Consider the following 23765-nt stretch of genomic DNA (forward strand, 5'->3'; position numbering starts at 1 on the left):
GGGCCCGTCAAGCTGCGCCTGACAGGTGAGGGGGTTGGGCGGGCTGCAGGAGCCGGGCCGGGGCGGCCGCGGGGTGGCCGAGCCGGCGGGGGGGTGCCTGTGGCCTTGAGAAGGGCCAGGGTCGCAATCAATGGTGAGTGGAGAGTCGGGAACGTGGGAAGGCCTAGTTCAGGGAGAGTAATTGCAAACCACTCTGCCTTGTTTGGAAATTCTTACAAAAGCCAAGGGTGACTCGGGTGTCTTTTGTTGGGGGGGGGGTACCCCGGTTGGAATTCCTGGCGGATTTGAGGTCGAAAAGCCTGGTCCGAGAAGCACGGTTCTCTCCCGGGGCGTCGGGGAGCAGCCCTTGGGCTACTGCCCAGGTAGGGTCGTGGAGGGGATGAGGAGCTCCTGTGGAGGGGATTATTGAATCCGGCTGCTGACTGCGCGCAGTAAACACTCCTTAAAGATGGAGCACTTAACGGGAGAGAGAAAGAGAGAGAGAGAGAGAGAGAGAGAGAGAGAGAGTGTGTGAGTGTGTGTGTGTGTGTGTGTTTGTGTGTGTGTGTGTGTTCCCTGGTTGTTAACTTGTTCGCCCACTTGTGCCCGCGTGCAAAACCTTCCCTCTCTGCTGCCAGCCACAGCAGCCGGTGCCACACACCTGAAACGCACGGCTTTGAGAGGGAAGGAGACTGAGGTTGACTTTTCCGGTGTGTCTGCCTGATCCGACGACTCGGGCTCATTGTACCCTCTGTGTTTTGGAAGTGTTTGATTGTAGGGTAGCGTGTTTGGGGTTTTTCCTTGTAGGCCGCAGAGCTTGTGTCTCACTGTTAACTCTAGACCTGCTTTAAAAACACCTTTTTTTGGGTCCATTTCTAAGTATGTACTCAGACAGACTTTAAGCGAAGTTTTCTCTCTCCCCACTCTTCTCCCCTTCCCTTTTCTAAATGGAAAAGAATGTCTGGAGGGGTTGCTAGATAGCAGGCTTTTCTTACAAAGTGTTTATGATTCCAGGTGCATGAAATCTTTAACGTTACAGGTACGTTACGCTTACAGTGCCGTTTTTGATATTCTTACATGGTCGTGTTACCCCAGTATAAGGAAAAATTATTTGGGGTTTGAAAAGTGTAATGGAAACCAGTGTACTTATCCTAGTTTCAGTATTCATTCTTAATTATCCACGTTGATATTCAGATGTGTGGTGAGAAAGGTGGCTTTCCTTAGAGAATCTGTGTATGTGTGTGGGTGCGCGTGTAAGAATAAACTGTAATTATGTTTGCCTCCACTAGACTTTGAGATTTATATGGACTAATTTTGTAATTGAATGCTTGTGTGTCACATCCCAGTCCACTGGCTGAACTTTCGAGATAAAAACTTGCAGTGAATTAGGTATTTGAGAATTTAGCCTGACTGTATATGTTGGCTGCAGTTTTTAAAATATATTACTTTCATGACAGTTTTACCTTCCTTAGGGAAGATTGCAAAGAATCATTAACTGAGTGGTTCTTAATGGAAAACCTGGATTGGGAGATGCCCGTCTCCCCTACTTCCCCCCATTCAGTTTCCTTATTTTCTTACGAAGCAATGGAAACCTTTATAAGGGATCTTTGTTGCTTTAGAGTTTATCTACTCTGACTCTCTGGAGTCAGTCCTGTGTCAGTGATGGTGGAAAGAACCTGTGATTCCAGGTGTGCAAAAAGTATTAGAAATTGGCTGGTGGCCACTTAATTCCTTCTAGGCTGTATACACAATAAGAAAATGAGGGAGAAAACAGGGATTTTGATTTTCTGCAGAATGAGTTTGAGGTTTTTAGTGTGACTCAACAGATCTTAAAGTGTTTATCTGTGGTTTCCTTACTGAATATGATACATTATAAAAATTCACGAGTAAAGTTAGGAGAAAAGATTACACTTATTCCCTATCCCTCCGAAAAAATACTGGGCTTAATTTGTAGAGTGATTTTGTATTTTTACATTTTTCTGAGGAATTTAAAATACACTGTGTCCCCTTAATTGTAAAAACAGTTTGAGATACTCTCAATTTCTTAAAACCATTGGGAATTTGTCTCTGTCATATTTTAAGAGAAAACTATTCAAATATTAAAGACATCGCCCTCTCCATTTTGGTTACGTATGGTGGATTTTCTTGTTTTGCCAGGAAAGTTAACATGTATTTTTTCATTTTTGTTCGTTTACAGATTAGATGGTATAGATTTTAACAAATAAGATTTCAAGAGCTGGATTCAATTAGCAGCTTTTTAGGACATAAACATTAAAGAGTTAGATGGAAAAGATTGTTTTGACTGACTGGATAAATGACAGGGCTGTGTTTGATGTGCGTCCAGGAATTGGTCTGGAGCTGGTGCCCAACTTTTCAGTCCATCTTGAGAAGCCAAATAAAATATTTAACCTAGGCCTCGTTTTGTTTAAAAAAAAAAGTTGATTCTTTGTTAAGACCTTAAGAAATGTTTGGCATACCTTTAGACTAAGTGTTTAACAATTCATTTAGATTCAGGTTCCATAAGAGAGGAAAATTAAAAGAAAAAAAAACAGATCCCGTAGTGATTTTTTATTTGGTTTACAATACACTTGGGCTGTAAGATGATTTAAAGTAATTGTTCTTTGCTTTAAGTTAATACCATACTGGTATTTTAAATTTATAGACTGTCTTTGATTCCCAGGTACCTTATGAATTGTAGTTACTCAATTATATCCTTAATGTAGAGTTGCCCCTTTACTGAAAGATGTAAACAACTCTTGCATGGTGTCTGTCTGTCACACACATACATACACACACACACTCTCATACACACACTCTCACACATACATACAAACTGAAGGAGAAATATTTGAACCATGAGATCTCTGCCCACAACAGATATTAAACTTTTCCACATGTTATTCCTGAGACCACAGTCAACTAGCAAACTGTTTAGTATTTGTTGATGCAAAGAAGGAAGGGCTAATTTAATCCCAAATTTGAGATTCCTCAGGTCATTGGTGGTTAAAATCTGATTTGGTCCATCAAGCTACTTCTATTTTTTATGACACTTTAACACTTGATCATTAAAATGGGCTGTATGGTAAAGCTATCAATTTCAACTAGTAGAGCAAATTGATTATAAAATGTAAAATTTGTATACATTATACTTATGAATAGGCTTTTCTTTTGATGGTTTGGATAGAAGATATTCTTTGATGGTAAAAAAAATTGGGGGTAATTTTTTATATTACTGTTTTTAAAAAATTAATTAATTAATTTATTTACGGCTGTGTTGGGTCTTCGTTTCTGTGTGAGGGCTTTCTCTAGTTGCGGCTAGCGGGGGCCACTCTTCATTGCGGTGCACGGGCCTCTCACTATCGCAGCCTCTCTTGTTGCGGAGCACAGGCTCCAGAGGCGCAGGCTCAGTAATTGTGGTTCACGGGCCCAGTTGCTCCGTGGCATGTGGGATCTTCCTAGACCAGGGCTCGAACCCGTGTCCCCCGCATTGGCAGGCAGATTCTCAACCACTGCGCCACCAGGGAAGCCCTATGTTACTGTTTTTTAAAACCAAAGGCTGGAAAAAGCAGTTAGTATAATTTCTAATATTTAAAATTCTTAGATATGGAGAAATAACAGATTACTTCTCCAGAACATTTATTGCAGACCTTTTTGTAATTTAAATGTTTCTGTACAGTGCTTCTCATGTTCTTAATTTATAAAACCCTAAGCAGTAATGAGGTTAACCTTGTCTACAGCTAAAGGAAAATTACCTTTAAACGTCTCACTTTAGATATGCTGGTATCTTAGTATTGTTTTACTGCATATTTTATTGATTCAAGGCTTTAAAAATTACAACTTGATTATACCTCGCAGTTTTCTAGGTGGGAATGTGCCTGTACACCATAATGACTTGTTCTAGGGGCGTTAGTGATTTGAATGTCCCCAGTTCATTTTTTTTTTCTTGGTTTCTGAGGAGGAAGCCAATGTGGCTTAGCTCCTTCCTTTTCTCTTAAGTTTCTCTCTTCTAGTCAAACCTTTAGGCCGGGGGGCTGAACCTGCCTAGGTGCTTCATGTAGTTTGGTTTTCATTGGCGAGTAAAAGAGAGAGAGAGAGAGAGAGAGAGAGAGAGTGTGTGTGTGTGTTTAATCATGGATTCTACTTTTTTCCTGTTGGTTGAAGTGTAACTATCACAACATACTAACATGTCATTTATTTAGCATGTAATTTAGCATATTTAGTATATAACTCAGGTTTTCAAGGTAAATGAAGATCCATGCTTTAACCATGCAAGGTTTTAATTTTAGCTATTTTTGATGTCTTTTAAAGATTTTGAAGGCTTTTAAAGATGTGATATGCCCTACTCCTTTCAAATAGACCATACTTAACAGAACTTAATGTTTTATTTATGATTCAGTATCATTATGAATATAAGTTATTGTGCTGTTGTAATGTGTAGTACAAGGATATCATCATGGTATGTAGAGAGAACCGTTTGATTCTGGCTGTATGGTGACATGTTTAACCCTGTTCTTACTGCTTTTTCTCTCTTTGCCTTTGTTTTTGTTTACTGTTACTTTCTTTGCTCTAAGAAAGCTGAACCCTTGAAATGTACTGTTGTAATCAACATTGTTATGTGTTTCTGTATGAGGGAAGTGTACTGAATGCTTATTAAGTGCCAGACACTGTATTAAGTTTACATCTGTTATTACTTTTAATTCTCATAATAGCTTCAAGAGGTAGGAGAAATTTGGAGAGGTTAAGTACATGTCAGAACCCAAGCTGTCTGTCTAGAAAGCCTGTTACAAACTTACAGGATTTTGTGTGGAAAATAAAATAATTTCATTTATTTGGAATTACCCTTGTCCCTTGAGATACGTGCTTACCTTTTAAGGCTCAACTCAAGGTACCCTTTTCCACAGATCTTTCCTTGACCTGTGTTGACCTTTCCTCTCTGACTAAGAGGCTCTTCCTCTAGCATCAGACCTAACTCAATGAAGGGCATTTGTTGTCTGTACTGTAAGCTCCATGAAGGCAGAATCCTGTTTCAGCATGCATTAAGAGCCTTTTGGCATTTTATTTTGAATGAATGCTGGAGACATAGAAGTAATTCTCTGTAGTTTTATACATTTTTTTTATGGCTGATGCACTGGGTGTGAGTGGCAAGAGGTGAGGCTTGTAGACAGGGACCAACCCATTTTAGGACCTTGTTATATTTTGTCAAGAAGTTTGATTTTTTTTTTTTTAATATAGTGGGAACCATTGAAGGATTTTAAGCTTCAATATATTTGATGTTTAGAAACGTTAATCTTTGGGCAATAGGAAGGATGGACTGGAATGGGAACCACGAAGACTGATTTTAGGATAACCAGTTAAGAGAATCTATACAACAACCATTGTTCATATTTTTTTCTTGTTTTAACTTTTATTTCCAAATTCTGTTATTATAGATAATTTGTAAACATCTTGGTATGGATAATTTTTTTTTTTTAAGGATTGTTAGGATATTTCCATAGAGAGAATGCTGTTGCATTAAAGGGTGTGGATCTTTTTAGGTTCTTGATTAATTTTTCGTCAGACTGTTTCCTAAGAGAATTGTGCCTGTTTAGAGCAGCATTGAATAAATGTGTCCCTCTTAATATTCTATTACAAGAATTGGCTCTTGTTTTTTAAAATGTTCGCTAACTTCATGGCATATAGTATTTAACATTTTCTTGTGAAGTTGAATATTTTCCTGTCTACTAATTATATTTCTCTTTGTTGCCTTGTTTGGTCTTGTCCTAGTTACCACTTAGGCCATTTGTGTTTTTCTTAGTGATCTGCCTGAGAATTAAAAAAGATACTAATCTTTTGTCATATTTGTTACAGACGTTTTCCCCAGTCTGTTATTTGACTTTTAATTTTGATCATTTTTGAAAGAAAAATGATTTTGAATAAATTTGTTACTTTAGGAGTCAAATTTGTCCAACTTTTCCTTTGTTTTTCCTATCATTTCTATACTTAGGAAAACCCTTTTCTTCAAGAGGCTTAGTAAATATTTAAGTACATTTTATTTTAGTATTTTTTTTTTTTTTTTTTTTTTTTTTTTTTTTTTTTTTTTTTTTTTTTTTAGTTTTTTAAAAAATATTTTAAAGTTGTAAAATTATTTTGCTTACTAGTACCTATATTTTTTTAATTTTTTTTTTATTTTTTTTTTTTTTTTTTTTTTTTTTATTTTTTTTTTATTTTTTTTTATTTTAGTATTTTTAAAAATGGTTTAGGAAGATGTTTCCCCCCAAATTGCTACTCAGTCGTCTCATCATTATTTATTAATCAATTTTTCCTTTCCATAGTGGTGTGATATCTTTTTAGTTATGTTAACAAATTAGTTATAATAGTCAGATTATCTCTTGTTCGGTGCCATACTCTTCATTATTGTAGCTTTATAATTTAGTTTAATCTCATTGTGCTAGAAATTTTTTTTGACTCTTTTTACTTATTTGCTCTTACACGTGAATATTAAAATTGTTAAATTTAAAAAGAAATTTCATTGGGATTGTAATTAGAATGCTTAATTTGGGAAAAGGAGGTATTTAAGTGTATTTAGTTTTCCCACCTAGGAATATGCTATGTTTTTACGTTTATTTAAGCTTTTGTTCATATTGCTTAGGATAGTTTAATAGTTTTCTTCCTATGTTTTAATGTAATTCCAGCTAATCTAATTTATATTTGTGGCATATCCATTGTATTTTCTAACCTTAGTTATTGGCTTGTATTTAGGATTGCAGTTATATCTATTTTTGCTTGATTAGAGCAACTTTGCTGAACACTAAGCCTACTAATATTTCACTAATGCTAGTTTTCCAGGTATCAGTATTTGGCATTTTTTACAGTTGAATGCTAACATTAAAATTTTTTTTTCTTTTGTATTTTTCCACTAATACATAATTAATTGAACAAAGTGAAGAATTTTGTGTTTGTTTTAGAATCGTTTCTAAAGGCATTGACTTTTTAAAAACCGCATTTGATATGAATTAAGAAATATCAACATGTCTTAAGTTTGGCATTTGGTTTCTTACTAAAAATTGACAGCAGACATAAAACTTAGTTTAAAATAAATCCTGATTTTAGGTAGGAATTCCTATATAGATGATTGTACAAATGGCATTTCTTTCTTTCCCAAAAGTTTCCTCCTGCCTCTTCACAGCCAGTCTCCTCATATCCCCAGTCCTTGACAACCACTGATTTACTTTCTGTTGCAATAGTTTTACCTTTTCTAGAATTTTATGTAAATGGGATCATACAGTATGTAGTCTTCTGATTCAGGCTTCTTTTCACTTAGAATAGTGCTTTTGAGGTCCATCCATGTTGTGTGTCAGTTGTTTGTTCCTTTTAATCCTGAGGAATATTGCATTATACACACGTACCCCATTTTGTTTATCCATTCACAAATATCCACAGACATTAGTTTCCAGTTTTTTGCCATTATGTATAAAGCTGCTATGAACATTTGGGTACACCTCTCTTTGTGAACATGTTTTTATTTCTTTTGGGTAAATGTTTAGGATTGTTGGATCATATGGTAAGTATGTGTTTAACTTAAAAAAAAAAACAACTGCTAAACTGTTTTTCAAAGTTGTACCATTTTGTATTTCTATCAGTGTTGTCTGAGAGTTCCAGTTGCTCCCAATCCTAGCCAACACTTCAGCACTTGCTGTTGTCAGTCTTTGATTTTAGCCATTCTAATTGGTGTGTAGAGATTACTTCAGTGTAGCTTTAATTTTAATTCCCTTTGACCTACGGTGTTAAGCATCTTTTAATGGACTTACTTATCATCTGTGTATCTGGTGAATATCTGTTCAAATCTTTTGCTCATAGTTTTAAAATTGGGTTGTTTTCTTATTATTGAGTTTTGAGAATTCTTTTTGTATTCTGGATACAAGTCCTTTATCAGATATGTGTTTTGCAAATATTTTCTCCTAATCTGTGGCAATTTTTCCCCCTCAGTAGTGTCTCAAAGAGCAGAAGTTTTGAATTTTGATTAAGCCCTGTTTATCAGTTTTTTTCTTTATGGTTCATGCTTTTTATTTCCTATATAAGAAATCTTTTCCTAATCCACAGTTCTAAAAATTTTCTATGTTTTTTTCTGCAGTATTTATAATATTAGCACTTACATTTTGGTGTAGGACCCTCCTAAATGTAACTTTTTAAAAATTTGCTGTGAGAAGTAAGGGTCAGGTTCTTTTTTTTTTTTTTCATATGTATATCCAATTTTCCTAGCACCATTTGTTAAAATGCTTTTGTTTCCTCCGTTGAGTTGTCTTGGCACCTTGGCTAAAAATCAGTTGACAACATACATGTTCTATTTCTGGACTCTATTCTGTTCCTTTCATCTATAATTCTTTTCTTTGTAAGTTTATTATTTATAATTCACACTTTCCTATTACTGTAGTTTTAACTTAAGTCTTCTGATTTCAAACATTGGTTGAACTTTTCATAAACATTTTGATAGTTTAATAAGCATAACTGAGTCTTTAATTTAGGACCCCATAATACTTTAGGATCTTGTAATGCTTTAGAGCAGCGGTCCCCAACCTTTTTGCCACCAGGGACTGGTTCCTGGAAGACAGTTTTTCCATGGACGGGCAGGGGATGGTTCAGGCGGTAATGTGAGTGATGGGGAGTAGCAGATGAAGCTTTGCTCGCTAGCCTGCCGCTCACCTCCTGCTGTGCCGCCCGGTTCCTAACAGGCAACAGACCATTAGCAGTCCGTGGCCTGGGGGTTGGGGACCCCTGCTTTAGAGCCTGTTTCATTTATTTAGTCAACAAATATTTATCAATTTCTTGACATGTGTCAGACATGGATTTTTTTAAGAATTCTATAGTACCATGAATGGAGATATAAGAAATCAGAATAAACCTAGGTTGGGCTCAATATTTTTCTTTTCAACATTTCTATTATGAATCTTTGAAAAGTTTATTATTATTTTTGTCTCTTACTGATGAAAGTGGATTGCAATAAGCATGACTTAACAAAGTTTGCTGTTTACCAGCTATCAGCCCTCTCAACTCATTTTTGGAAAAAGGTGGGATAAAAAAAATAAACATATCTAAAATGTGGCAATAGAAAAGAAAGGATATAATTGTTTTGTCAAATGTGGGTTGGATTATGGTTTTTAAATTTTATTTTATTTTTTAATTTAAATTTTTTAACAATTAATTAATCACTTTATTTGGTTGTGCCGAGTCTTAGTTGTGGCAGGTGGGCTCCTTAGTTGCGGCTTGCTGTCTCCTTAGCTGCAGCATGTGGGCTCCTTAGTTGTGGCATGCATGAACTCTTAGTTGCGGCATGCATGTGGGATCTAATTCCCTGACCAGGTATCAGACCCAGGCCCCCTGCATTGGGATGGCAGAGGCTTACTCACTGGGCCACCAGCAAAGTCCTGATGGTTTTCTTAAACTTATATTTTATATTATGAGCATTTTTTCCTATAAGACAAAAGAAAGGAAGAAACTTAATTTTTGAGGTATAGTTGATTTACAATGTTGTATTAATTTCTGCTGTACAGCAAAGTGATTCAGTTATACATATATATATACATTCTTTTTTAAAATATTCTTTTCCCTTATGGTTTGTCATAGGATGCAGAATATAGTTCTCTGTGCTGTACAGTAGGACCTTGTTGTTTATTCATTCCGTATATAATAGTTTACATCTGCTAACGCCAACCTCCCACTCCACCCCCCCCTCAGCCCCCTCCCCCTTGGTAACCACAAGTCTGTTCTCTATGTCCCTGAGTCTGTTTCTGTTTGGTAGATACGTTCATTTGTGTCGCATTTTTAAAAAAATTAATTTATTTATTTTTGGCTGTGTTGGGTTTTCGTTGCTGTGCGTGGGCTTTCTCTAGTTGCAGCGAGTGAGGCTACTCTTCGTTGCAGTGTGTGGGCTTCTCATTGTGGTGGCTTCTCTTGTTGTGAAGCACAGGCTCTAGGCGCGTGGGCTTCAGTAGTTCTGGCACTCGGGCTCAGCAGTTGTGGCTCTCGGGCTCTAGAGCGCAGGGTCAGTAGTTGTGGCACATGGGCTTAGTTGCTCTGCGGCACGTGGGATCTTCCTGGACCAGGGCTCAAACCTGTGTCCCCTGCCTTGGCAGGCGGATTCTTAACCATTGGGCCACCAGGGAAGTCCTGTGTCACATTTTATATTCTATATATAAGTGATATTATATGGTATTTGTCTTTCTCTTTCTGACTTACTGATAATCTCTAGGTCCATCCATGTTGCTGCAAATGGCATTATTTCATTATTTTTTAATGGCTGAGTAGCATTCCATGGTATATATGTACCACATCTTTGTCCATTCATCTGTTGATAGACATTTAGGTTGTCTCCATGTCTTGGCTATTGTGAATAGTGCTGCTGTGAACCCTGGGGTGCATGTATCTTTTTTGGATTAGAGTTTTGTCTGGGTATATGCCCAGGAGTGGAATTGCTGGATCATACAGCAACTCTATTTTTAGTTTTTTGAGGAACCTCCATACTGTTTTCCATAGTGGCTGCACCAATTTACATTTCCACTAACAGCGTAGGAGGGTTCTCTTTTCCTCCACATCCTTCGCAGCATTTGTTATTTGTAGAGTTTTTAACGATGACCATTCTGACTGATGTGAGGTGGTACCTCATTGTAGTTTTGATATGCATTTCTCTAATGATTAGCGATGTTGAGCATCTTTTCGTGTGCCTGTTGGCCATCTGTATGTGGAAAAAGCTTAATTTTATTAAAATCTAAGATGACTTTTTTATTTGACCACAGTGCATTCCTGAGAACTGTCACAAAGCAGACATCTGTAATGTAGACCTATTTACTGTTATTGTTGGAGGCAGTTGGGATGTTGTAGAAAGAGTATAGAACTTGGAGGCAGAAAATTTGGGTTCATATCCTAGTTATGCCACTGATAAGCTTTGTGCCTTTAAGCAAGTCACTTATTTTCTTGGTGCCTATGCTTTTAGTTATAAATGCATGTTTAAAATGAGTGTTATTGGGGCTTCCCTGGTGGCACAGTGGTTGAGAGTCCGCCTGCCGATGCAGGGGACGCGGGTTCATGCCCCGGTCCGGGAAGATCCCACATGCCGCGGAGCGGCTAGGCCCGTGAGCCATGGCTGCTGAGCCTGCGCATCCGGAGCCTGTGCTCCGCAATGGGAGAGGCCACAACAGTGAGAGGCCCGCGTACCGCAAAAAAATAATAATAATAAAATGAGTGTTATTTATTTTAGGATCCTGCTAGATAAGAAATAACGTATGTGAAAAATACTGTTCAAGCTGTAAAGTATTCTGTTAATGTATTTTGACATTTTTGATCAAAGATTATGTTTTATTTAATTAATTTTTATTGGAGTATAGTTGATTTACAATGTTGTGTTAGTTTCTGCTGTACAGCAAAGTGAATCAGTTATACATACATCTGTTCTTTTTTAGATTCTTTTCCCATATATAGGTCATTACAGAGTATTGAATAGAGTTCCCTGAGCTATACAGTAGGTTCTTATAAGTTATCTGTTTTACATATAGTAGTGTACAAAGATTGTGTTTTTTTAACATCTTTATTGGAGTATAAATGCTTTACAATGGTGTGTTAGTTTCTGCTGTATAACAAAGTGAATCAGCTATACATATACATATACCCCCATATCCCCTCCCTTTTGCTTCTCCCTCCCCCCCTCCCTATCCCACCCCTCTAGGTGATCACAAAAACATCTTTATTGGAGTATAAATGCTTTACAATGGTGTGTTAGTTTCTGCTGTATAACAAAGTGAATCAGCTATACATATACATATACCCCCATATCCCCTCCCTTTTGCTTCTCCCTCCCACCCTCCCTATCCCACCCTTCTAGGTGGTCACAAAGCATGGAGCTGATCTCCCTGTGCTATGAGGCTGCTTCCCACTAGCTATCTTACATTTAGTAGTGTATATATGTCAATATTACTCTCTCACTTTGTCCCAGCTTACCCTTCCCCCTCCCCGAGTCCTCAAGTCCATTCTCTATGTCTGCGTCTTTATTCCTGTCCTGGCCCTAGGTTCATCAGAACCATTTTTTTTTTTTTTAGATTCCGTATATATGTGTTAGCATACGGTATTTATTTTTCTCTTTCTGACTTCACTCTGTATGACAGACTCTAGGTCCATCCACCTCACTACAAATAACTCAATTTCGTTAAAGATTGTGTTTTAAATAAAGTAGTCATAACCGATTATATGCTGTTTTATAGGAGCAAGTGCAACATTAATAATGATTAATATAGGTATTGATTTAAATGAAATCATGTCTTATAAAATAGGCATAAATGTTTTGTACACCTTGGGGTACCAGTGTGTTGTAAGGAATTCATATAATTAAATTAGCTATTGCTATAATTAAAAAAATATTTATTTATTTGGCTGTGCCAGGTCTTAGTTGCAGCACGTGGGATCTTTAGTTGTGGCATGTGGGCTCTTTAGTTGTGACACATAAACTCTTAGTTGTGGTGTGCACGTGAGATCTAGTTCCCTGACCAGGGATTGAACCTGGGTCCCCTGCATTGGGAATGTGGAGTCTTATTCACTAGACCACCAGGGAAGTCCCTAAATTAGCTATTGTTATAATTTTTATCTTTAAATGATATAGCAAACATTTAGACAGTTAATTGTATTCTCCCTCAACCCCTCCATCCAGTTTTGGTAAGAAGTGGAAGAGCTTTGGAGAGTAATTTGAATGGCTCAGGATTTTGGAGATGGGAGAACTGTTTGGATCCAAGTCTTCAATGACTTTCTGCTGGTACTTTCAAAAATAGCCTGTAGTTTCATCTGTTGCCAGTAGATGGGGATATTTCTGCACAGGTAGATGTCAACAGTGAGTAAAGACCTGTAAAACAGAAACCCAGGGTGTAAATAAGAGTTCTTGAAATAGAGTTGGAGAATTAGAAACTATCAAAGGTGATGCTGGCTTCTAATGCATATCCATACTTTAGGATAAACTTTCTCATATAAACTCTATGTTACATGTACAGGAGCAATACAAAAATTATTTTTGTTATATTAGAATTGCAAACATTGGTAGTTTATTCAACTTTTTTTTTTGTTTGATCTTATGTCATCAGGCTTTAAATACAACTTTCTCTAGTGAAGTAGAAAACTTACTGCTTGGTCACATTATTCAGAATCATATAAATTTAATACTATAAATAAGGTTGAAAGAGCTTTCTTTTTTAAAAATTTATCATCTTAATCTTTAAAAAAAATTATTTATTTATTTATTTTTGGCTATGTTGGGTCTTCATTGCTGTGCGCAGGCTTTCTCTAGTTGAGAGAGAGCGGGGCTACTCTTTCCTTGCAGTGCGCAGGCTTCTCATTGAGGCGGCTTCTCTTGTTGCGGAGCATGGGCTCTAGGCGCACGGGCTTCAGTAGTTGTGGCACACAGGCTCAGTAGTTGTGGCACACCGGCTTAGTTGCTCCGTGGCATGTGGGATCTTCCCAGACCAGGGCTCGAACCTGTGGCCCCTGCATTGGCAGGCGGGTTCTTAGCCACTGCACCACCAGGGAAGCCCTGAAAGAGCTTTCTTAAAAAAATTGAATTTTGTAAAGGAAGAAGAATGAAGAAAAAATATTTTTAAAGATTCTTCTATCTTTTTAAAGTAAAATAGTATTTGACACATTCAAAATACCATGTCTAACACAGTACTTGGTGCATAGTATATCTTCAGTAAACTTTTGTGAATTAAAGAATGATTCATGAAATTGAAAAAAAGCTTACATGGTTTAAGAGGACCTCATTTGAAACAGATAATAGAATCTCTCTTTGTGACATTATTACTGAATTAACTGATGTTTGTACCTTAGTAATTTTGACAATGTTAAGTTATAAAGATAGAGGACCAAAGTATTCATTCAAGTTCGTATTTGACTTGATGGCTAGAACTCCTTTACCATACTCTGCAAAATTTACTTCTCAACAAAGTGAAGATCAGTCTGATAGTCACTGCAAAAAGATCTACTTTTGCATGTCACCTAAGAAATTCACATATATAACTAGTCTGTCAGTGTTAGGAAGAAAATTAATATTTTTTCAGAGCTCTATAGTTTTAACTTGTTCTCATTTGTTATCTAATTTAATTACTGTTGAGATCCTGACTTTACAAGTATTCTAAACCAGTGAAGGCGGAATATAATCTTTTATCTGATGAAATTTTTTTCTTGAATCTTTTGAAGAGAATAGCAACTGATTTTTTTGAGGGAACAATTGGTACAATTATTCAAATTCCATAGAAATTAGGCTAGTTGTACCAGAAATCTTGTGTAATAAAACATGAATCCTTGTACATTTTAGTTTTCTATTTCCTAGTTGTTTTGAGTTTTTCTTATTTTATATAGGTAGGAAAGCTTAGGTAGTAAACCAGTCTTTTTCTTACTTTAAAATAGGGTTGGTGATGATATTTCAAGTTTCTTCTGATTTCCAGTTTGGTTATCTCAAGTCTTTTTTCTCTAACTAGAAAGAGGACTTGGAATGGTGATGAGATATTTACATATTCATTCAGTGATCATTTGTTGAGAGTCTTAACATGCACCTTACCCTGAGGTGCAGGTTCTGGGATTTCAAGAAGAGATTTGGATCCCGATCTTGCTTTCAGGGAACCTACAGTGTAAACAAGTAGAGACAAGACTTGATGGATGAAATAATTGAACAGTCAGTGCTAGAGTTAGTGATACATACAATGAGGGTGAAATAAAAGAATGAAAGCCCATGGATATTTTTAAGGGAGCTCAATTTCCAGATTCTAAAGTTGATCAGTTTTTCATATTTTCTTCCTTTCACTTTACAAAAGAAAGGCACATCTCTAGGCCATCCCAAATAGTACATTATCCTGGGGTAAGAGGCCTTCCAGGGCACCTAAGAGACAAATTAGAATATTGATGAGGTTATTGAGAAGGCAGTGACTCCAATGACTTAACATCTTTTCACAAGTCACATGGTTTCAGCCCTTCAATTTCAACAAAATTAGGGACCCGATTAAGTTGTTAGTTGATCATTAAAAATAAGTTTTCTTAGCACTTACATTTATTAAAATGAGAAATAGGAATAAAATATTTTCAATAAACATTCATTGATAGACACATGAACGAATTGAAAATAAGATAACCTCATCCATGTCATGAAGAGATACATTTCCAATTCTTCTTTTCCTCATCCCGTTCCCCCTTTTGAATAATTGGTTTGTTCTAATCCGTATGCAGGAAAGGTCTACACGTTGTATTTTGTTGGTATGTCTGAAGTCTTTTTTAAAGTATAGGCCCATTACCCCCCCGCCCACCTTTGTTCTTTGAATTTTCTTTGAATTTACTTATTATAGAAACCAGATCTGTTAAATACCTTTATCTAAAAACTCTATGATTTGGTTCTAGCATTGTTTCCCATCATGCCTGTGTCCCATCATATGCCTATGTTACACCACTCTGAATTCCTCACTCTTTCCTATTCTTTTCACATTTTCTTGTATCTCCCAAGTTTTTGATGGTGCTGTTTACTTAGACTCTGTTACAGTACTTTCTTCCTTACCTAGTCACCCTGCCCAATCTACTCGGCTATTAAGGCAGCTGAAGCATTTTCTCCTCTGAGAAATCTTCCCAGACTTCCCCAGGCTGAGTTAGGTGCCCCCGTCTTAACAGTTAGGGTCCTGATAGAAACAGATAACATTCTCACAAAAGGTGAAAGAGAATGTTGTTAGGGGACTACTTAGAATAAATGGACAGGGTTAAGGGAATCCAATTAGGTATGGTGTAGCACCTAGGGACTAGCAGTGATAGGAAGTTGCATCATCTTTGGGCAAGAAAGGGAAAGGGAGCGAGTAGTCATGGGAACGCAGAGAGACCCTTGCTGTTGCTTCTCATTTACTGAACCCAGTTTGAGGCTGGAGAGTAAGGGAGCCCAGTTCCTGTAGTCCATTACGTCAGCCTCCTAGGACACTAAGTGCTGGTTAAAGGATGGAGAATGATCTGAAGGAGCAAATAGAAATATCCAAAACACCCTCATTTATATTCCTACAATACGTTAGCATACTTCGTTGTATCATGAATTATACTGACTTAAAATTCATTGGTTGTATTGATGTTTTCCCCATAGCACTGTGAACTCCTCTGTAGCTATGAACTGGCTCTTACTCATATTTGCCTACCCACACTGCTCATTAGATATTTAATTAAATGAATAAAAGTTTAAAAAAGAGATGAATGAGATACATAATTTAAAAGGTCTGTTCTACTTAGTGGTAATGTGTGGTGATTCTTAGTTCAAAAGAGTAAATCTAATACTTTTTGCTTTGTTTGGCAGTTTTGATGCTTCTGCAATAATTGACTCACTCTTTTTGGTTGAAGAAAGGCCAGGGATTAATTTAGGCCATAATAGATAACTTCTGTATTTAGAAGGATTATAATGCAAGACTGATTTGGCTGAGCTCAGTGGCATGGTAAATATATTTATGTACTTCCTTTTGCTATGGGTGAATCATGATGCAGGGAAAGAATCTGTAGAGGCTATAAGGCCATAAAATTAAATTGATTTCAGGAAGAGTGTGCCTTACTTAACTATTATTAGACTTTCTCTGGATTATTACATAGCTTTTTCAAATCTCTTAAATAAATGAAAGCTGGTCTTGGGACTTCCCTGGTGGTCCAGTGGCTAGAACTCCACACTCCCAATGCAGGGGGCCTGGGTTCGATCCCTGGTCAGGGAACTGGACCCCACATGTCGCAACTAAAGACCCTGCATGCCACAATGAAGATCCTGCGTGCTGCAAAGACTCAGTGCAGCCAAATAAATAAATAAATAAGTAAATATTAAAAAATAAAAAAATAAATAAATGAAAGCTGGTCTCTGTATGGAAAAAGGCACCCTTCTTGCTAGCCAAATTCTTCCCCTCCCCCCAATAAGTTGAACTAATGATCATATATTTGCTATAAAGGCTTGTTAGAATTGCTGCATAAAAAATTACTCCAAAACTTAAAGGTCTAAAACACAAACAATAATTTTATTATCTCGTGATTTCTGTGGATTAGGAGTTTGGAAAGGGCTCTGCCGGCTTTTAAAAAAATTTTTTTTTAATTAATTAATTTTATTTTTGGCCGCATCGGGTCTTAGTTGCGGCACACGGGATCATCCTTGCGGCACGTGGGTTCTTCATTGTGGTGCACAGGCTTCTCTCTAGTGTGGCGCCCGGGCTCCAGAGTGTGTGGGCTTTGTAGTTGTGGCACGCGGGCTCAGTAGTTGCAATGTGTGGGCTTAGTTGCGCCACGGCATGTGGGATCTTAGTTCCCGGACCAGGGATCAAACCCGCGCCCCCTGCATTGGAAGGTGGATTCCTAACGAGTGGACCACCAGGAAAGTCCCTGCTGGCTGGTTTTGGCTCAGGGTCTGTCATGTGTTTTATTCAGATGATGGCTGGAATTGGAATAGCTCGGGGCTGGCCGGGCATTTATCTCGCTTCAGGTCATCTGCGAGCCTCTCCATGTGATTTCACTGCACGAGCTAGTTTATGGCAGCTCCAGGGCAGTTACACTGCTAATATGACTAGCTCAGGGTACCAGCAGGAATTGTCAGGAAACAAGGCGAAAGCTGAATCTCCTTTTCTGACTCAGCCTAGGAAGTCCTTGTTGCATTTTATTGGTTACAAGCAGGTTACTTACAAGTTCTTCTAGATTCAAGGGGAAAGAACATAGATTGCATCTCTTGATGAAAAAAGTGGCAAAGAATTTGCAGCCATTTAAAAAACTGTCATAGGTGACAGTGGTGGCAGCTACCACTGCTACTTCTTTTGTTCTTTTGGTTGGACTCCATGCTCTTTGGTATCCTAATCTAATACATACTATTTTCCAGCTTTTGTATTTGAGTTATTTTATGTTCTGCCTTTGAAGTTTCCAGGAATTTTATTACAGAGAACTTAACAAAAGAAATTTTCAACAGTTTCTAGAAGAGTTATGATAATTTGTTATTAAAATCCATAAGTTATTTTGGTAAATGATAAGAAAGATACTCAATGGAAACAGAAGCAGACTGGTAAAAAGAAATAAGGCAGATAAATACTATTTGAATAAAATAATCTCTGCAAGTATGTGAATTAAATTCTTTAATTCTCTGGAATGAGTTTTATATTGAAAAAATATTATAATTCAGAGCTAATAATCAGAATTTAGTGCTCCCCCATCAGGTCTGCATTGTTTTTCTTTAACCCTTTTATAATCTATTCCCCATGGAGCAGTTTCATAAATTAAAAAAGAAAATGTAAATTGGATAATTTGCTTCAAACCCTCCAGTGGCTTTCCATTATACGTTGAATGAAATAGACATTATTTGAACAAGATCCTATACAATCTGGCCCTGTCATTCCTTGGCTCATTTTGCCTTAGTAACATTAGTTGTGTTTTGGTGTCTTGAAAAGGCCAATCTTTTTCCCACCTGAAGGCACCCCTGCCCCGCTTTTGTTGCCGGGGTCTTCTTTCTCTACTTATTATTTTTTCTGTGTCAGTTTATCATTTCAAAGAGTTCCTAAATACTCTGTCTAAAGTAGCTTCTACCTTCATTATTCTCCATCATAGTATCTTGTTAACTTCAGAGGACTTATTATAATTTATTTTTATTTATTTATTTATTTTTTTGCGGTACGCGGGCCTCTCTCTGTTGTGGCCTCTCCCGTTGAGGAGCACAGGCTCCGGATGCGCAGCGCAGGCTCAGTGGCCATGGCTCACTGGCCCAGCCGCTCCGCGGCATGTGGGATCTTCCCGGACCAGGGCATGAACCCATGTCCCCTGCATCGGCAGGCGGACTCTCAACCACTGCGCCACCAGGGAAGCCCTATAATTTATTTTTATATTCACTTCTTTACCTGTTTGTCTTTTTAAAAACTTTAAATTTTAGATTTACAGAGAAATTGTGCAGGGCAGAGACTGTGTGTTTCATTTACCTAGAGTAATACTAAACACTTAGGAGATACTCTGTAAATATTTCTTAGAAGAACAACTACTAGAAAGACGTCTTAAGAGTTTATAGTCTAACCTCTTCCGCACTTTATGTGAATAACATGCTCACGGAGGTCATGTGTGTCTTCTTTTAAGTCCATGGCTAGTCGGCAAGTCCCAAGTCTCCAGGGTAGTACTAGAAACCACATCTTGTGATAATCCAATTTGTTGTATTTATAGGTGAGTTTACTGTGAAACTAATGAAGCTTAACTTTCAGGATCCTATCTGAGGGCCTGGGAGGGACCCTGGCAATGAGTTCATGGTCACTTTAAGAGGGGTGGAATAAGGAGGGTGAGAGGGAGATGCAAGAGGGAGGGGATATGGGGATATACATATGCATATAGCTGATTCACTTTGTTATACAGCAGAAACTAACATAACACTGTAAAGCAGTTATACTTGAATAAAGATGTTAAAAAATTGTTTTATTAGTATATATTATATTTATATACAGAAAGAGTGCCAAGCTTATAAGTGTGCAGCTTAAGACTTTTCACAAACTTAACACGTCTGTATAATCAGCGCCCAGATCAAGAAACAATATTTCTTGTACATTGTCACATAGTTACGAAGGATTTGCAAATGTACTATATCTTAACCACAATCAGTTAAGATTGCTGTCTCTTTTTACACTGATTTCCCTTCTCTCATACTTCTCCTCATGTTGGTGGCATTGGAATAGCTGTAGGCATTTTGGGCATCTGGCTATGGGGAAACTGACTTGGGGGTACATTTAGTTGGGTATTAGCAGGATATGTTGATGTGGTTCACAGTCTCTTCGTGTATAGTCAAGGTATTGCTAGCCGTCTGAGTACAAGGATAGTGTGTATGAATACTACACATTGTGTTAACTCATTTAGCGTTGTGACATAAACATGCAGTCCTAGAGATGGTATAGTGATATGAATATGTCCCATGGCATCTGGCACCTGAAGTATGTAGTTAGTGGAGCAAAAACCAAGGTTTGATGCCAAAAGGTCAGTTTGTGAAAAATTTTTCCGAATCTTAAAGCTTCATATGAAAGAGACTTGTTAGTAGTTTTCCCAAGTTTGGCCACAATCTTAAAAGTTTACATAACATTACCAATAATGGCTCTGTGCTAAAAGAAACTTTTCTAAGTTTTACAACAACAACAAAAATATGTTCAACTATGCTAGAGAAAAGACTGAATTATTTTTCTGTTATCTCTATAGAAAATGATATTATAAAACTCATGGGAAAGTATGGTACTAGCATAAGGGTTGACATATGGGTCAATGGAGTAGAATCGAGAGTCCAGAAATAAACTCATACATCTGTGGTCAATTGATTTTTCCACAAGGGTGCCAAGGCCACTCAATGGGGAAAGGTTAGTCTTTTCAGCAAATGATGTTGGAACAATTGGATATCCACATGCTAAAGAATGAAGTTGTACTGCCACCTCACACCATATACAAAAATTAACTCAAAATGGATTAAAGACCTAAATATAACAGCTAAAACCATAAAAACTTTAGATGGAAACACAAGATCTTGGAGTGGCAGTGATTTCTTAAATATGACACCAAAGCACAAGCAACCAAAGAAAAAACCAAATTGGACTTCATCACAATTAAAAACCTGTACCCCAAAGGACACTATCAAGAAAGTAAAAAGAGGGAATTCCCTGGTGGTCCAGTGGTTAAGACTCTGTGCTCCCGATGCAGGGGGCGTGGGCTTGATCCCTGGTTGGGGAACTTAGATCCCACATGCTGTGTGGTGCAGCCAAAAAAAAAAAAAAGGTAAAAAGATAACTCATAGAATGGGAGAAAATATTTGTAAATCATAATATCTGATAAGGGTCTAGTATCCAGAATATATAAAGAACTCTTACAACTTAATGACAAAAGGACAACCCAATTAAAAAATGGGCAAAGACTATGGAAAACAGTATGGAAGTTCCTCAGAAAACTTAAAATACAATTACCAAATGATCCAACAATCCCACTGCTGGGCATATACCCGGACAAAACTATAATTCACAAAGATACATGCACCCATGTGTTCATAGCACTGTTCACAATAGCCAAAACATGGGAGCAGCCTGAATGTCCATCAACAGATGAATGAATAAAGAAGATGTGGGGGACTTCCCTGGTGGTCCAGTGGCTAAGACTCCACGCTTCCAATGCAGGGGACCCAGGTTCGATCCCTGATCAGGGAGCTAGATCCCACATGCTGCAACTAAGAGTTCCCATGCCGCAACTAAAGATCCTGCACATGCAGCAACTAAAGATCCTGCACATGCAGCAACTAAAACCCAACACAGCCAAATAAATTAAAAAATAAAATATTAAAAATAATAAAGATGTACATATATACAATGGAATACTACTCGGCCATGAAAAAGAGCAACATAATGTCATTTGCAGCAACGTGGATGGATCTAGAGATTATCATACTAAGTGAATTAAGTCAGAAAGAAAGAAATACCATATGACATTACTTCTGTGGAATTTAAAATGTGGCACAAATTAACCTATCTACTAAACAAACAGACTCACAGACATAGAGATCAGACTTGTGGTTGCCAGGGGGGAGGCAGGGAGGGAGAGTGATGGTCTGGGAGTTTGGGGTTGGTAGATGTAAACTATTACATTTAGAATGGATGAATGGCAAGGTCCTACTGTGTAGCACAGGGAACTTATCCAGTCTCCTGGGATAAGCCATAATGGAAAAGAATATTTAAAAAGAATGTATATATGTGTAAAACTGAGTCACTTTGCTGTATGGCAGAGATTGGCGCAACAATGTAAATCAACTGTACTTAAATTAAGAAAAACAAAAAAACCCCAAAAACGGGCAAAGGATTTGAGTAGACTTTTCTCCAAAGAAGATAGACCATTGGCCAATAAGCTTAATGAAGAGCTGCTCAATATCATAAGTCATTAGGGAAATGCACATCACAATGAGATACCATTTCATACCCACTAGGAGGGCTATAATAAAAAATGGGAAAATGACAAGTGTTGGCAAGGATTTTCATACATTGTTGGTGGGAATGTAAAATGGTTCAGCTACTGTGGCTAAAGTTTGGCAGTTCCTCAAAAAGTTAAACATGGGAATTACCATATGACTCAGCAGTTCTGTTCCTAGCTATATAATGAAGAGAATTGAAAACATATGTTCACACAAAAACTTGTACACAAATGTTCATAGTAGCATTATTCATAATAGCCAAAATAGTTGGGTGGAAACAACCCAAATGTTCATTAACTGATGAATAGGTAAATAAAATGTGGTATATCTATACAATGGAATATTATTCAGCTATAAAAGGGAATGAAATACTAATATTGATACATGCTACAACATGGGTGAACCTCAGAAACATTACGCTGAGTGAAAGAAGCTAGACACAAAGGGTCACATATTGTATGATTCTAGTTGGAAAATCTATAAAGACATAAAATAGATTGATGGTTGCCAGGGGACATGGGAAAGGAAGAGTTGAGAGTGACTTCCCAGGTATGGGGTTTCTTTCTGGATGATGGAAATGTTCTGGAATTAGATAGTGGTGATGGTTGTACAGCGTTGGGAATATACTAAAAACCATTCAATTGCACAGTTTAAAATGGTGAGTTTTATGTGACTTCTATCTCAATAAAACAAATTGCAAAAAACCCCTGTCACAGGGGAAGAGGTACTCAAAGAGTACGCAGCCAAGAAACTAGGAAAAATGGCTTTATAGGGGGTGTGTCAATTAACGAAAGTATTATTTTCTGGTTTTTATAGTGTTTGTGATATTTGTCAGCTTGTTAAAATTTATGATTTCTCATTCTAAATTGAATATTTGCTTTCATACCTAATTTTGTATTATTCTAAAGTGGGGCCCCCAAACTGTATAAACTCCAGGCTCTACAAAACCTGGATGCACCCTAAGATGTATATTAGCATCAGATAAAAATGATTCAAGAGCTGTGCCGTCTTTTTAAGCATGAGGGATTGAACAAATGTTTATTTCTGTTCTCTCCCAAACCCCATTCAATGATAGTAAAGGGATAAAAACAGCATACACCTACAAGAGCAAAAAGAACAGAGGAGGAGACAGCAAATAAATGATGTCAGAAAGTTTCAGGAAGATGGAAGGTAGTTGGAGCATATAATTTAGCTGAGAAAGTAGACTATAAAGTGTTTGCAGAGGGCGTACCAAATCCTTGCTGTATTCCAGCTAGTTCATATCACAGACCTCTAGAAAAGACTCAGGAATTGGAGGCACCACGTATCTCTGGGGGTACAGATGAGATGTGAGGCTGAAAACGAGAAATGTTTTAAAGTCTGTGGAAGGTTCTATTTGTATATATATATTATCCCAGGAAGCCTGGTGAGTGTTCTTCCTCAACCCTCACAGAAAGTTAAAGACATTTTGGGAAGAAAGTTAACCAGATTGGCGCCAGGGGCAGGGATACCTGGCACTGTGGAAGGTAGGGGAGAAATGCTCACCTGAAAATGAGGGGACTGGCAACATTTTAAATAGTGAAACTCCCAGCCCGCCTCTGCTGTTCAGCTGCATGAACACTAACACCCAATTAAATCTTTTCTCCTTTATGAAAAAGTCTTCTCTGGAAAATATTGGACAGCTCAGAGAAAGCACTAATAAATACTGATATTTAGAGTGTCCTAATGAAACAGCTAGGTCACCCTGCTAGACACCCTACAGTGAAAGTTATCAGTTGCTAGGTGGGAGAGAGAAGGCCTCACCACTCCTTAAACTTTCACTTGCACATGAAGAATTAGAGATGGCACTGACCTCTCAACAGCAATATCA

General features: G+C 37.5%; 1 protein-coding gene across 1 annotated transcript in view; it reads left to right on the forward strand.

Moving 5' to 3' along the window:
• Positions 1-23765, forward strand: part of SMURF2 (SMAD specific E3 ubiquitin protein ligase 2) — a gene marked incomplete at its 5' end in the record, with an annotated part of 117056 nt that continues 93291 nt past the window's right edge. The window contains one exon of the mRNA XM_024760645.1: positions 1-25. Within this exon, the coding sequence (XP_024616413.1) occupies positions 1-25 (25 nt within the window). The remainder of the gene's footprint in view (positions 26-23765) is intronic.

Source organism: Neophocaena asiaeorientalis, unplaced genomic scaffold (assembly GCF_003031525.2).
Source record: "Neophocaena asiaeorientalis asiaeorientalis breed wild unplaced genomic scaffold, Neophocaena_asiaeorientalis_V1.1 scaffold30, whole genome shotgun sequence".
NCBI classification, from domain to species: Eukaryota; Metazoa; Chordata; class Mammalia; order Artiodactyla; family Phocoenidae; genus Neophocaena; species Neophocaena asiaeorientalis.